Source organism: Eubalaena glacialis, chromosome 20 (genome assembly GCF_028564815.1).
Source record: "Eubalaena glacialis isolate mEubGla1 chromosome 20, mEubGla1.1.hap2.+ XY, whole genome shotgun sequence".
Taxonomy (NCBI): Eukaryota; Metazoa; Chordata; class Mammalia; order Artiodactyla; family Balaenidae; genus Eubalaena; species Eubalaena glacialis.
In genome coordinates, this window is record NC_083735.1 from 34040940 (window position 1) to 34056287 (window position 15348).

The window sequence follows — 15348 nt, forward strand, 5'->3', positions numbered from 1 at the left end:
CAGTCCAGTGGTTAAGACACGGCGCTTTCACTGCCGTGGGCCTGCGCTCAATCCCTGGTCGGGGAACTAAGATCCCGCAAACCACCTGGTGCGGCCAAAAATAACTAAGATTAAAAAAAAAAAAAAAAAGAAATCAATCTTTTACCCCTTTTTCCTACTCTCAGGGAATGATTAAGGAGGGAGTAAGGAAAACAAAAATGTAGAAGCCACAGCAGGTTCCTAAATGTAACTAAAAGGGTAAAGAGCCCTTCTGTTTCAGCACAGCACATTAGGGTCTTGGTAAACAAGGAAGGCAAACTGTCTGCCTAAGAAACCAAGAGAGGGTATTGAGAGAGGGTCAAGAAATGCAGAGGAAGGTTGGAATGTGGATAAAGAGGTGGCTGGTAAAAGGACTTTGAAGAACTGTATAACATTCAGTTCTAAGACTGTTTCCATGCTACAATAAAAATGCTGAAACTTGCACTCCACATGAAAAACAGAAGTGAGCGATTTTTCAGTAATTAAAAAAAAAAAAATTGAGGGAACTTCAGTTTGGTTCTTCACAGAGCAGGGCAGAGGGAAAAGAGCCCACTCAAGGAGCCCAGTCAGAAGCTTGTCCCTGGGTATCTGAGTAAACCTGCCCCACAGGAGGAAGGAGGCTGTTAGGAGACCAGCCTCAGCATCGAGGTTGCAGTGGGAAATGCTCTCCTACCTACAAAGCACCCTGGGGTTCTAGGACTTCCAGAAGTAAGCAAGAATACTTATTATATCTTTGTCAGCTTCCTCGTTTTTAGTTTTAATAGAAAACTTTATTGTTTACCCTAATAATAAAATCATTATATTCTCGTTTAAAAAATTAGATAAGAAAGAGAGAAGAGACAGTTAAATTCTCCCTAGTCTTTCTCTTCCTCCCCTACAATACCTACCATTTGCTGAGCATCCGAAACACTGTCATATATACTTTACAGGTATTAACACTTTTAGACCTAACAACCACCCTATGGGGTAGGTACTATTATCACCATTTTCCAGATGAGAAAACAGATCCCTAGAAAGATTAATGTATCCTCGGTCATAAAAAGGGGCAGAACCCAGATATTATACAAACCCCAGGCATACTGGCTTCAGGGCCCACACTCTTCAACCTGGCACTGTGCTGCCTCTTTTCATGTACATTGTTCTCAGCTTTCCCTATATATACAGTTTTTTTTTTTAAAACAAAAGACATAAATAGGCTCATATTACATATGACGTATAATCTGCTTTTTGTTAAATTTATTCCCACAATAAATCTAAATCAACATCATCTTTCTAATGGCTATATAACATTCATTACATGTTTTAAGATAATTTAACCAATCCCATATAGACGAACATTTAATGCTTCTAATATTTTTTATATCCAATACTGTAATCAAACATCCTTGTATATACATCTTTGCTCACTTTTGGGATTACTTCCTTAGGATATACTTCTTGAACTGGAATTGCTGGGTCAAAGGGGTGCACGCTTCTAAGATTTCTGATACACGCTGCCAACTGAATCTGAGAGAGGCTGACTCCCACCAGTAGTACCTGTGCCAGCTAGAAAGCTGTTGTCTCTCAATTCCAATCTCGCCCTTAGGCTGCTTTGTGATGCTGGGCTCAGAATGCACACTTCGTTTCTCCTTGCTCAGCTGCCTTCCCATTAGGCTCCACTAGTCGGGGTGCTAGAGGGAGACCAGAAGGTAAAGATAAAAGAGTGGGCTTGCTCCTTCTGGTCTGTCTCCTGTTCCTGCCAATGCCATCCTAGCATTAGTCCTTTCCCAGCAGCAACAGTCATCTGCCGTCTTCAGCTTCTTCCAGCTCTCTCAGAATCAGCCTCATCAGCAGCAGGACAATGTATCCTCCATCCTCTTGGGAGGTCTGCACCCCAACTCTGTGGGGCACCTCTCCAAGCTTTTATTTTTTATAAATTTATTGTATTTATTTATTTTTGGCTGTGTTGGGTCTTCGTTGCTCTGCGCGGGCTTTCTCTAGTTGGGGCGAGCGGGGGCTACTCTTTGTTGTGGTGTGCGGGCTTCTCATTGTGGTGGCTTCTCTTGTTGCAGGGGTCTAGGTGCGCAGGCTTCAGTAGTTGTGGCTCGTGGGCTCTAGAGCACAGGCTCAGTAGTTGTGGAGCACAGGCTTAGCTGCTCCGAGGCATGGCTGATCTTCCCGGACCAGGGCTCGAACCCGTGTCTCCTGCACTGGCAGGCGGATTCTTAACCACTGCGCCTCCAGGGAAGCCCTCTCCAAGCTTTTAAAAGCAACCAGGCAGTGGGCCCTCCTCATAGGTCTGAACCCCAGCTCCATGGGGTCCCTCCTCCACGCTTCTAGGTTCTAATAATCCAAATCTCCTCCTTCTGTTGTCCCAGCCCTAGGAGTGGTAGCTGCTTATGGAAGTTACCGTCTTCAGTGTTCCCACTGTGCTTTTCAGCTCTCCAACATCTGCTTTATCAATGCCCTATCCTGCATTCTCTCAAGGTTTCTGTTTTCCTGACTACATCTTGACTGGTATGTTATCTCATACCTTTTTTTTTTTTAGTTTTTATTTTATATTGGAGTATAGTTGACTAACAATGATGTGTTAGTTACAGGTGTACAGCAAAGCGTGTTATCTCAAACCTTAATAACTTGGCATATCTATCTTCAGGCCAGTGTTCTGGACTGAACTGTATCCCTCCAGGATTCGTACGTTAAACTCTTAACCCTCAGTGGGACACCTGTATCTGGAGATAGGACTCTTAAGGAGGTAAAGTTAAGTGAGGTTACAAGAGTGGGTCCCTAATCCTAGAGGTCTGGTGTGTTGTAAGAGCAGGAAGAGACACCAGGGGGGTGTGTCCAGAGGAAAGGCCATGTGAGACACAGCAAGAAGGTGGTCATCTGCAAGCCAGGGAGAGAGGCCTCAGGAGAAACCAACCCTGCTGGCACCCTGATCTCAGACTTCAGCCTCCAGAACTGTGAGAAAAGAAATTTCTATTTTTTAAGCCACCCAGTCTACGGTATTCTGCAACGGAGGCCTTAGCTGACTTAGACAGTCAGCTAGTAAAATCACCTCACACAATTCTCATCTTCAGTGTTACCTCTACATACTATTGTCCATACCATCTACTATGCATAAGGACACCAAATTCAATGCTGGAGAAACAAGGTGTAACAAAACTAGTTCCCTGCTTCTGGGTCTCACAATCTAGTTGTAAAAACAGAACATACACATTAAAAACACATTACAATGCAGGGTAACACATGATAAGGAACAAATACAATGAAAATACTATGGTTAAAGGCACCCAAATGAACCTATTTAAAATAATGCTTTCCTAAAATGATAAAAAGTAGGACCTCATCTTATTTTTTTAAAGGACTATATAAATCTTTAATTAATAGCTAAAACCATTTTCTTTAGACATGGATTTAAACAGTCTCACCAAACTATGGAAAAGAACAAAAAGCTAATTTTTTTCTCTAAAATCACTGACACATTTTACACAGTCTAGATACTCAATTTCATTAGCAGTCTTGAAAATAAGAACCCCAAACTTCCAGATCTCATATTATCTTCTTTAATTCAACACAGTAAGTAAATGAAATCACTTGTCCTAGAAATGTCTATCTGCAATGAAGATCAACAGTTTAAAATCAGTACGTCTCTGAACTGTCTTCGAAGTCATTTGAGACGATATCCCTCTTCCTGAAGAATAGATTTTTTAAAGCAATGTAATAATTTCAGGTAGTTACCAGGACCTTACTTCTCTACACCACCCTAAGGTTGTCCAGAACACATGAGCGCATGCCCACACATGCCCAAGTGGATATTACATCGAATTAAAATCTCTCTTTCAACCATATTCAAGAAGAGGCATGTACCACAATGTTCACTGCAGCTCTATTTACAATAGCCAGGACATGGAAGCAACCTAAGTGTCCATCGAAAGATGAATGGATAAAGAAGATGTGGCACATATATACAATGGAATATTACTCAGCAATAAAAAGAAACGAAATTGAGTTATTTGTAGTGAGGTGGATGGACCTAGAGTCTGTCATACAGAGTGAAGTTAGTCAGAAAGAGAAAAACAAATACCGTATGCTAACACATATATATGGAATCTTAAAAAAAAAAAAAAAAAAAAGGTTCTGAAGAACCTAGAAGCAGAAAAGGAATAAAGACGCAGACGTAGAGAATGGACTTGAGGACACGGGGAGAGGGAAGGGTAAGCTGGGACGAAGTGAGAGAGTGGTATGGACATATATACACTACCAAATGTAAAATAGATAGCTAGTGGGAAGCAGCCGCATAGCACAGGGAGATCAGCTCAGTGCTTTGTGACCACCTAGAGGGCTGGGATAGGGAGGGTGGGAAGGAGACACAAGAGGGAGGGAATATGGGGATATATGTATGTTATAGCTGATTCACTTTGTTATACAGCAGAAACTAACGCACAATTGTAAAGCAATTATACTCCAATAAAGATGTTAAAAAAATAAAATAAAATCTCTCCTTCAGACACTAATATATTTCATCTTCAATATTACCTCCATAACAGTGTAAATAAAGCCTTAAGTGTTTAACAAGTTTGAAGCCTGAGGACAGTAGCTTGTCAAAAGAAAAGGCAGTGTCCTGAGGGTGGAGAACACAGTGACGTAATGCTCCACAAGGAAAGCCCTGGGCTCACAGACTGCACACACAATAAGAGATCAGGGAAGCAAGCCTGAGCAGCCAGCTTGGCTTCATGCTGCACATTTTTGGCAGACAGTCAATTCCTTCCGCTGTTTTCCTAGCCAGCACATTTATCTCTGTAATGTCACCAGATCTAGGGAGGGAGTGAGGTTGAGAGGAGGAGGAAGACAAAAAAAACTGTTTCACAGGCTGCCAGCCCCTCCACACATGCTGTCACTCTACAAAGGATGTGTAGAAAGCCAGTGTGCCGCCGCTGCACAGATCCAAATGCTGCAAGCAAACACACCGTGCACACGCACGCGCGCACGCACACACACGCGCACTCCACCCAAGAGCAACGGCAGAGGACAGAGCTGCCTGTGGAAAGAAGAAAGCCTATACTTAAAGTCTTGATTCACAAGCAATGACTCCCTTCTGAAACTGATGTCAGTTCTTGGAAGAAGGAAGGAGGAGGGGAGGTATTCTGACCCTGTGGGGAAACAACGCAGTCCGCAAAAAAGCCTCAGCTGGTCTGGTCCATGCCCACTACAAGCATATGCTACCACAGAAATAAACCAGTAATACTTCTGAGAAGCAACAGTATCCTGTCTAATAACAATTACCTTATAAATACCTAATGTACACTTTGCCAATGACTACAGAGAATAAAAATGAATTTCAAGGAACAGTTCAGATACCCTAGAAAGTCTTGTCTATATGTAGGGAAGTTTGCTGTTCTTAGTATTCCTGTGAGTGTGTGTATGTGCCGGCATGCATGTGTGTGTGCACAATAATAATACTGAAACTGAAACTGGAACTGGAATATGAAAGTAGAGATCAGAATTCATAGCTCATAGAAACTCAACACTATTAGTTTCAATAAATGGATACTCCAACCCCATGACACATTACATGAGTCACTACTACCAAACGCAATATGAAAATAAAAACCCTGAGTTTATTTAACCTGAGAAACCAATCTATTTCAGTCTAAAACCAAAAATGCCTTTTCAAGATCAAATGCTGTATCTCCAAAAATAGAATACAATCTGCCCCTAAGAATGTGTCATAAGAAACAAACAGGAAATATCGTGTGTTGAAATCAGTAGTTATAAATAACTCTGTTGTACACTGACATAGTTTATACACAAAATAGATTCAACCAACAGTTGTGCTTAGGACTTGCTTCAGTTTAAATTTTAAAATCAGCTAATTAAGGAGACAGCTTGACAGGAAGCTATCCAAGTTCTCTAGTCCTAGTTCTCCAATAATGGGCAACTTAGCCTGTCATGTTCTTCATTTGTAAAATGAAAATATTTGACACGATTATCTCTAAAGCCTCTTTCAGTTCTTAATTTCTAAAATTACAGGTTAAATACAAAATAGGGTTTCCTACTTTCAAGGAGCTCATAATCTAGTTAAGGGTAATCGTATTGGGTAATCATAAATGAATTAGCAAATAATGTAAGACAGTGAGTGGTCCAGAGGAGTGACACAAGTGTGAGACGGTTCAGAGAGGCACTGAGCTGAGAGTCCTGACGTTAAGTAAGGGTTTTAGAGGCTGAAGGAAAGCTGAGGCTGAGATAACTTCAAAATAGAGCAAAGAGTTCTGCTGGGACCAGGAGGTTCATCGGGATTCAAACTGTTAACTTCATAACCCCAATCAATTAATTCAAATTCCATGTAGCCATTCTCTCATTACCTCTATTGATAAGGAAAAAGATATTAAGCGTTAAGGCTTAAAAGATATTAAACATTAACAACATAAAACACATTTGCAAATTTTTTATTACTTAGCCCAAAATACCCTCAGCCTAGTATGACTGATTTATACAGAGCCAGAGAGACTAAAAAAAGATTAGGGCGAGTGTGAACATGACAAGCTTGATCCACAGATAGTAAATCACAAAGCTCATCTCATTAGGATAAATAATTCAAAGCTCACATTTTTAACTCCAAAAAACCCTAAAGCTTAATAAACAAAAGCAAACCCTGTCCTCCCATGATACTTTCTTTAATACTGTTCTTAACTGAACTTTCTGTGATGATGAAAATGTTCTAGATCTGTGCTGTCCAATATGGTAACCACTAGCCACGTGTGGGCTAGTAGGTACCTGAAATGTGGCTACATTAATTTTTTTAACTTTAATTAATTTAAATTGAAATAGCTACATGTGGCTAATGGCATCTGTATGGGTGCCATTCTAGAAAATCCATATAGAGGGAAATCACATTTTAAAACTGATAAAGTTTTAAAGTTGATGCATAAAGCAATTATAAAAAGTGAATACAGCAATGTCTACACAGCAATATTTTACCCTGAAAAACAATTTTTGACAAACTCACCAGTGTATGACTACATGCACAGCACCCTGTGCAAGGCCACTTTTTAATACCAAGCGCTTCACATCATGTGTCATCCCTCACCTTTAATATAATGCTTTGAGGGTTTAGTTTAGTCGGCTGCTGAAAATATAGCTAGCTACCTATACTGGTTCTCTTTCATCCCCCATAAAATGGAGATAACAGTAACTAGCTCTGTCTGACTTGATTAAATGAAATAAAATGGAAACCATTAAGTACTCTGAATTAAAACATAAAAAGGCATTGCCACTACTTTATACAGGAATAAAATTTTAAATACTATTTTTAATGCTGTTATCTCAAGAAACTTCACAGTAACTGTGATTCTCACTGAAAAACCATATACAGTATTATTTACTCTATCTAGGTACATATAACTTAACAAGGGAGTTTTTTTAAAAAAAAAACTATAAGAAAAAGCATAACAAAAGTGTCTTCATTGAAAAAGTTACATATGAGGTGGCCCTAAGTCAACTGTGTGTGTGTATGTATTTTACGTTCCTCACAAAACTTTTAATGTTTTTTTCTGTTTTCCCACAAAACATTCGATATTAGCATCCTTTGTCAAAAGCACAAAAACCTTATTAAAGAAAAAGCACTCCTTTACCTAATTTAAGAAGATAAACCCAATTCTTGAGTGATAAGTTTACCTTTATAGAATCCACCATGCTACATACTGTCATAGCTATTAATCTCAATTACCATGCTCCTATTAACAATCCCCAGATTGGAATCTAACAAGCGAAGACAAAATTCTATGGTACGTACTTGGCTATAAAATTCTGCCCTGCCTCTAATTTAAGAGTTCAAGTTTGCTTCATATAAATAAGACTTAAAAACTACTCTTAAAGCCCATCTTTCCAACCTACTCTCAAATGTGCACTACAACTATCAACAGGACAAACTGGCAAGACGCTGTGAAGGGAAAATCCTTCAAACACTAGTGCAAAAGACACGCAGTCATCTTCTACTGACAGTGGGCCAGACGCTGGCAGATCAGACAACCCATGTATTCTCTGAGTGAGTATTACAGCAAAACACAATACTAGTTTCCTATGGGAAACAAAAAGAGAATTTGGTTCAGATTCTAGGATTTCAACCTTATCCATAAGGCAATTACATCTACTAAATGGGACAGAACCCTTGGCTCGCTGTTTACATTCAGTCCTCAAAAAGATTCAAGAAAGCCCAGAGCTCCGCCTGGGTTCCTCTAACACACTTTTAGGCAAGCTGCTTTCCTATTCAAAGCTCTCAGGCTCAGAGCACCCTATCCTGCAACAACTGATTATCACCTCCCCATCACTGGGATTTGCGAGACAGTCCAGGTTTACACCTGTTTTCCCAGCACTCCCTTTCAGCTCAGAAACCACCTCGTTTGAATGACAAACTGTATAATCACCTTAACCCTCACTAACTCAACAGTCATTCCCAGACAGGTTATAAACTTTCTGTGCTCTAGTGCATGTCCAAACATTCTTGACCAGACCCTTCTCTGTCTTGAACTTCCCAGCACTGGTTAAGAGAGCAGCAAATAAATGGACAGTCAAAAGGAAAGTGACAGAAAGGGACAATACAAGCAGCTGAACAGAAGCCTCCTAGGGTAAGCACAATGGAGCAACATGAAGGTGAATGTCATTACTGATGCTTTAAAACATCTGGTTGGCCCATAACATGGCCACACCACACTAAGTACCAGAAAAAAAGTGCTAATCAGACTCTACTGGCTACTGTTTTAAATCAAGATTTTAAACTTAGTTTAGACCACTGCCTGCAGATAACTCTTAGAGATTATTTCTATTCAAATAATAATACTAGTAAATACAATGACTAATACCAGAATTAATCACTATTATTTTTCTAAAAAAAAACTAAAAGAAGTGTGGCATCTCATCATAGGTTAACTTGGAGCTTACTGTGGTGGCTACTGTGTTTCTGTCTATCCACCAACCCCCACCCTAAACGGGCACTAAACCCAGGTTGGGCCAACTGTAAAAAGGCATTCTGATTTACTCATTCAAAAACCTTTACATCCTACCATATGCCCCTCACTACACTAGAATTGGCGATACAAAGGTAAACAAGATAGTTCCTAAATTCAAGCAATTTAGAGTCTAGTTGTAAAAAGACAAAATCCAAGCAAAGAGATGGATCAAATGACTCTCAGCTGTTATTAGTACTATGAAGCAAATAAATAAGGAGTTTGGAAAGAGATGGGAATGAAGAAGGAGCTACACTCCTTAGAAAGAGAAGCTCTCTGAGGTGGTGACACTTAAGCAGAGGTCTAATGGTAGAGAAAAAGCTATACTCCTAGAGGGGTAAGTCACTGCATGCAGAAGGAACAAACAACATGTGCAAAGGTCTCAAGAAGAGAAGAGCTTGGCACATGGAGAAACTGGGGAAATAGCAGTGTGGTTACAGAGCAGCAAGCAAGGGAGATGGTCTGCATATGGAAGAAGAGGGCCTATTCCTTACAGGAAATCAAGGAGGACTCCTTATTCTCTGGCTTTGATAAGGGGTGGATTTACTGATAGAAAGAAAACTATGGGGGAAAAAAGAGACAGAAGAAAACAAGTTTATTTTATTCCCATTAAATTTGAGTTAAGATGTTCAAGTAGGTCAGAGTGACTGCTTTACTGATCTGCATGTGCCTTCATGCTGAAAACCCCAGGGGTTTTCTGAACAAAGTCTGCAAAGAAGATCTTTTTTTCCGTCTAGGGTCACTAAGGTGGAAAGATCTGAGTCCTAAGAGAAGTGCGACCAGTGAGAGAAAACCTGTCTGAGATAGGGGACAATGTAACCAATTCAAAGAGAGAAGCAGAGTACGGAAGAGAGAATTCGCAATCATCGAGTCCTTGGACCAGCGGTCCCTAAAGCCAGCTCCATCTCTACCTTTCCTTGCAGTTTGTTCATATGCACTAATAAATCACTCTCTTTACAACCCCAGACCTGACTAACACACCCACCACATGGTAATTTAGCTTCATTTCTTTTACATAGTAAATCTATTAGGAGCTAGAAAAGGACTCAAGTCTAATTTATTTAGCTTTAGAAACTCAAAAAGGAAAGTTTGCAGCAAGGAAATGTAAGAAACATCGAGGATTACAAAAGCACCAACAGCTTCCTAATTCCCTGGGACCCAGGACTAACTTGGGGAGAACAGAGTTGTTAAAAAACGAACAAACTCAACTGAGAAAATAACCCAATTTTTAAAATGGTAAAATATATGAACACTTCACCAAAGAAGATATAAATAAATAAATAAGCACATGAAAAGATGCTCAACATGACTAATCACTATGGAAATGCAAATTAAATCACAATGATAAACCTATTAGAATAAATTTTTTAAATGACAATACCAAGTGCTAGTGAGAATGCAGAGCAAATGAAACTCAAACATTGCTGGTAAAAATGCGAAACAGGGACTCCCCTGGAGGCACAGTGGTTAAGAATCCGCCTGCCAGTGCCGGGGACACAGGTTCGATCCCTGGTCCAGGAAGATCCCACGTGCCGCGGAGCAACTGAGCCCGTGCGCTGCAACTACTGAAGCTCGCGCTCCGAGCCCGTGCTCCACAACAGAAGCCACCGCAATGAGAAGCCCGCGCACCGCAACGAAGAGTAGCCCCTGCTCGCCGCAACTAGAGAAACCCCGTGCGCAGCAACGAAGATCCAATGCAGACCAAAAAAAAAAAAAAAAAAAAAAAAAAAATTGCGAAACAGTAGAGCCACTGTGGAAACAGCCTGGCAGTTTGTTATAAAGTTAAACATACCTTTACCATTCAACCCTGCAGTCCCCCTCCTAGGTGTTTACCCAAGTGAAATGAAAACCTACTACAATAAGCTGAATGACTGTCCCGGAAGATATCAGGTCTTAAACCTAGGAACCTGTAAATGTTCATTTATTTGGAAAAGGATCTCTGCAAATGTGATTAAATTAAGGATCTTGATATTGGAAATTATCCCGGATTACCATGTGAGCCATCATATTTACCCTTATAAGAGAGGGACAGAGGAAGACTGGACACACAGAGGGCGGACGCTGATGTGAAGATGGAGGCAGAGCCTGAAGCGATGCGGCCATAAGCCCAGGAATGTCAGGAGCACCAGGAGCTGCAACAGCCTGTAGAGTGAGTGTGTTCCTGCCAACACCTTGATTTTGGCCTTGAGATACCATTTCAGACTCTGGCCTCCAGGACTGTGCAGGAATAAACTTCCATGGTCTTTAAGGCACCCAGTTTGGCAATGTGTTACAGTAGCCACAGGAAACCAAGCCATCTATGTCCACACAAAAACCTGAATATGAACGTTTATAGCAGCCTTATTCATAACTGCTAAAAACTGAAACCAACCCAAATAACCCTCAATAAAGGAAAAGATAAACTACAGTACATCCATACAATGGAATGCTACTCAGCAATAAAAAGGAACAAAATACTGACATACACAACAACATGGATGAGTCTCAAATGCTTTATGTTAAATGAAAGAAACCAGACTCAAAAGGCTATGATTTCATTTATATGATAGTCTGGAAAATGCAAAACTATAGGGAGAATAGCAGCTCAGTAGCGTGTCTGGTCAGAGGGTAGCAGGGTTTGACTGCAGAAGGGTAGCACAGAGAAAGTTTTTTGGAGAAGATGATGGAATTTTTCTGTATCTTAATTGTGGTGGTGGTTACACAACCCTACGCACTTGTCAAAACTTGTAAAGACTATACACCGAAAAGAATACATTACTGTACATAAAGGGAGGGAGGGAGGGAGGGAGGGAGGGAGGGAGGGAGGAAGGAAGGAGTTACAAGAGCTCTGCCATTTACTACTTTAAAAGAAAGTTCACAGGCACACATGTAAAATCACTTTTTTATTCAATAAACATTTAAACACCAAATATGTGATTCCCTGCTCCTATCTTAACCAAGGTTGCTAGTCCTTTTATGACTTTCTTTCAAAACTGTCCTTGATATTAATTTACTAACCCTATTTCATCTAGACAGAGGGTATAGTAGGAGAGGAGATAGGTGAACGACGTGATGGCCTTCTAATCTCATAATATACCCCTCACAGACTAGGTAAACTCTGGAACAGCACTAATCCATGCATAAATGACATTCTGAGCATTTTACAGCCTCCCAGCATTTCTATCACCACACACTAGAAATAAGCCTGGCCTGTAAAACCATAGTCCTCAGTTCCCACAGGTGCTCTACTTCTTGCTCTCCCTTCCCTCATTCTTTTCCTTTCAGCTCCCCCCAAAATCCCTTCTGCCTAAACTTTTTAGAAAAGTAATCTTCAATCAGCAATTCAACTTCAAAAAGTCTGTTTGTAAATCAGTGTTTACAACTTGGAACAAAATGTCCCATTTTTAACAGTGTTCTAAAAGTTGATTAAGCCCCGCAAAACTCATGAAATACAATATTACTGAAATAGTTAAGATCTCTAACTACTTTTCAATACACAAAGGAGGTGTGAATTAAAGCTCTAGATGACAGAAACACCTTCCCTCCTTGGCCCTATCCCGTAAAAAATGTGTGGGGGGAGGGAGAGGGTGTGACTTCTAGGCACCAGAAATCTGTTAACTACAACGTGACAAAATATAATAGCCATGATCTGTTGAGCACTTTTAACTATACACTAGTACCTTATAACATTATTTCATTTAATTATTACAGAACGCCTATAGTATCAATTTCTCAGTTTTACAGATGATAAAAATTAGGCTTAGAAGAAGACAGTTTGCCTAAGATATCACAGAAGCGGGAATACCACTCCTTACTGATACGAAAAAAAGTACATAAAAAATAATGGGCTAGAGACTCAGGATCTATACCTAGAAAGCTGTGTTACCCCAAAAAGTTAACGTAGCTTTCTAGGTCTCGACACAACCTTTAAAACGAGATGGCGTACATGTTCCAATTCTAAAGTTCTATTATTTATGAAGACCACCATAGAGAAGTATCTTTCTACCCTGGAAGCAACCAAGAAGGTGCCTACCTCTAAGTCAAAGGTTGGCAAACTGTTTCTGTAGAAGATCAGAAGGTAAGTGTTTTTAGGTTTTGCAGGCCAGGCAAAGTCTGTGTCATCTAGAGTATAGTCTCTCTTTTTTAAATAACCCGTAAAAATATAAAATCGGCTGAAGGGCCATAAAAAATAGGTCTTGGACAGGATTTGGCCCACAGGCTGGGTCTAGTTTGCTGACCCCTGCTCTAAATCAATTGTTTTGAGGTTATTTTGAATTAGGAAAGAGAAGAATGATGAACAAGGGGAGGAACATTTACGTAGACTTCCTTATGGGCATTCCTATTTAGAAGTAGGACATTCAGGTCACTGCCTATCTAGATGTATCACTAAGCACAGTCTTGGTTTTTTTCCCTCCCTTCCATCACCATCCAACATCACTTTTTTTAAATGGCTATCTTTCCACTATACATATGTAGCCATTTGATCTGAAAAGAAACAAAATCATCTTGAAGAGTACTCAGTGGTGCTGAACTTCCTCCTTTGCTTCCAAATTTATCACCCAATAACCTATTTCTTACTAAAAAGCAGTAAATACATGCAGTGATAAGCATGCTATAAATACCACTGGTAAAGAATAAGTCTAGGGATTAACAGTTCACCTAGATTGATTCATTTCAGAAATACTTACTGAACACCCACTATGTGCCAGACACTAAGGAAAAAGCAGAAATCAAAAAGAAAGCTCTCTTGGAGCTTACATTCTAATTCTAGTAGGAGGAGACAAACAAAAATAAAATACAGAGTATGTCAAATGGCAGTAAGTACTATATACAAAAACAACACAAAAATGGCACTAATGAATCCCCAGTGTGGTGGAGAGACTGCAATTTTCTATAGGGCAGTCAGGGAAGAAGGTGAGGTACACAAGCCATGCAAATATTTATTTTGGAGACCACTCCCCCCTCCCCGCACTGCCACTCCCAGAGATCTTTGCATACATCACTTTATCCACAAGGCTTCTCTTAGCACAGTCTATTTTTTCCCATTGCATGTGTCTTACGACAAACTATATCCTTTACTTTTTATATTTGCTATTATTTTTACTGCCTACACACACACACACCCCCCAATGTGAGCTACATAAGGTGATAGATTTCAGGTTTTGCTCACAGATAAATCCCAAGAGTTGAGGGCAATACCTGGTACATAGCAGGTACACAATACATACTGACTGGGCGGGGAGAGTTCCAAGTAGAGGGATCAGCAAATGCAAAATGTGCTTAGGCAGGGATGTACCTGGGGACAAAAAGAAAGTCCATGTGGCTGGTGGACAGCAGGGGAGGAGAACAGCAGGAAGTAAAACCAGGAAGTGTGTGTTATGTGGAAGGAAAGGGTTTGGGAGGATTTCATAGTATCTAGAGCAGAAGTCAGAACACTAAAACCCACAGGGCAAATCTAACTTACCACCTGTTTCTGCAAATAAAGTTTTATTGGAACTCAGCCATGTCCATCTGTTTTCATACTGCTATGTTTGCTTTTCCATTACAATCAGAGAAACTTTACACACTTTTCACACTTGCTCTGAGCAAGACAGTAAACTATTAAATGGTTTTAAGCAAAGCAGTCACAAAATCTGGTTTACTTAAAAAAAAAAAAAAGTCCTCTGGCCGTGCAGATGTAGGGGAATAAGGACAAAAGCAAGGAGATAATTAGGAAGCAACAGCAATGGTCTAGTCAGAAAGTTTGACCCAGGGACTTCCCTGGCAGTCCAGTGGTTAGGACTTCGCCTTCCAATGCAGGGGTGTGTGTGCAGGTTTGATCCCTGGTCGGGGAGCTGAGATCGCACATGCCTCACTGCCAAAAGACCAAAGCATAAAACATAAGCAATACTGTAACAAAATTCAATATAGACTTTAAAAATGGTCCACGTCAAAAAAAAAATCTTAAGAAAAAAAAAGTTTGACCCAGATAGTAGCAGAGGAGGAAGTGAGAAGTGGATGGATCCTGCTGTGTACTCTAGAGCAGTGGTCCCCAACCTTTTGGCACCAGGGACCAGTTTCATGGAAGACAATTTTTCCATGGACCGCGGGGGCGGTTGGAGGGTTGGTTCAGGCAGTAATGCCAGCGATGGGGAAATAACGGGAGCGGCAGATGAAGCTTCTCTCGCTCACCCGCCCGCCACTCACCTCCTGCTGTGCGGCCCGGTGGGGGGGAGGATGGGGACCCCTGCTCTAGAGCAGGGCTTGGCAGACTCTTTCTGTAAAGGGCCAGGAAGTAAATATTTTAGCCTCTGCAGGCCACATTAGCTGCAACTACTCAACTCCGTTGTAAAGCGTGAAAGAAGCCACGAACAAGTGTAGCTGTGCT

The 15348-nt window shown here is 40.6% G+C and overlaps 1 protein-coding gene across 2 annotated transcripts in view; it reads right to left on the bottom strand.

Moving 5' to 3' along the window:
• KAT6A (lysine acetyltransferase 6A) overlaps nt 1–15348 on the bottom strand; it is a 108367-nt gene that overhangs the window by 66744 nt on the left and 26275 nt on the right. Inside the window, exon 1 of one of the 2 annotated variants that reach the window (XM_061177624.1) lies at nt 14181–14245. The exons of the other annotated variant lie outside the window; for it this stretch is intronic. Within the exon in view, the coding sequence (XP_061033607.1) occupies nt 14181–14207 (27 nt within the window). The 5' untranslated portion in view covers nt 14208–14245. Of the gene's footprint in view, nt 1–14180; nt 14246–15348 lie in introns of those variants that run through there. 2 annotated transcript variants of the gene reach the window in all.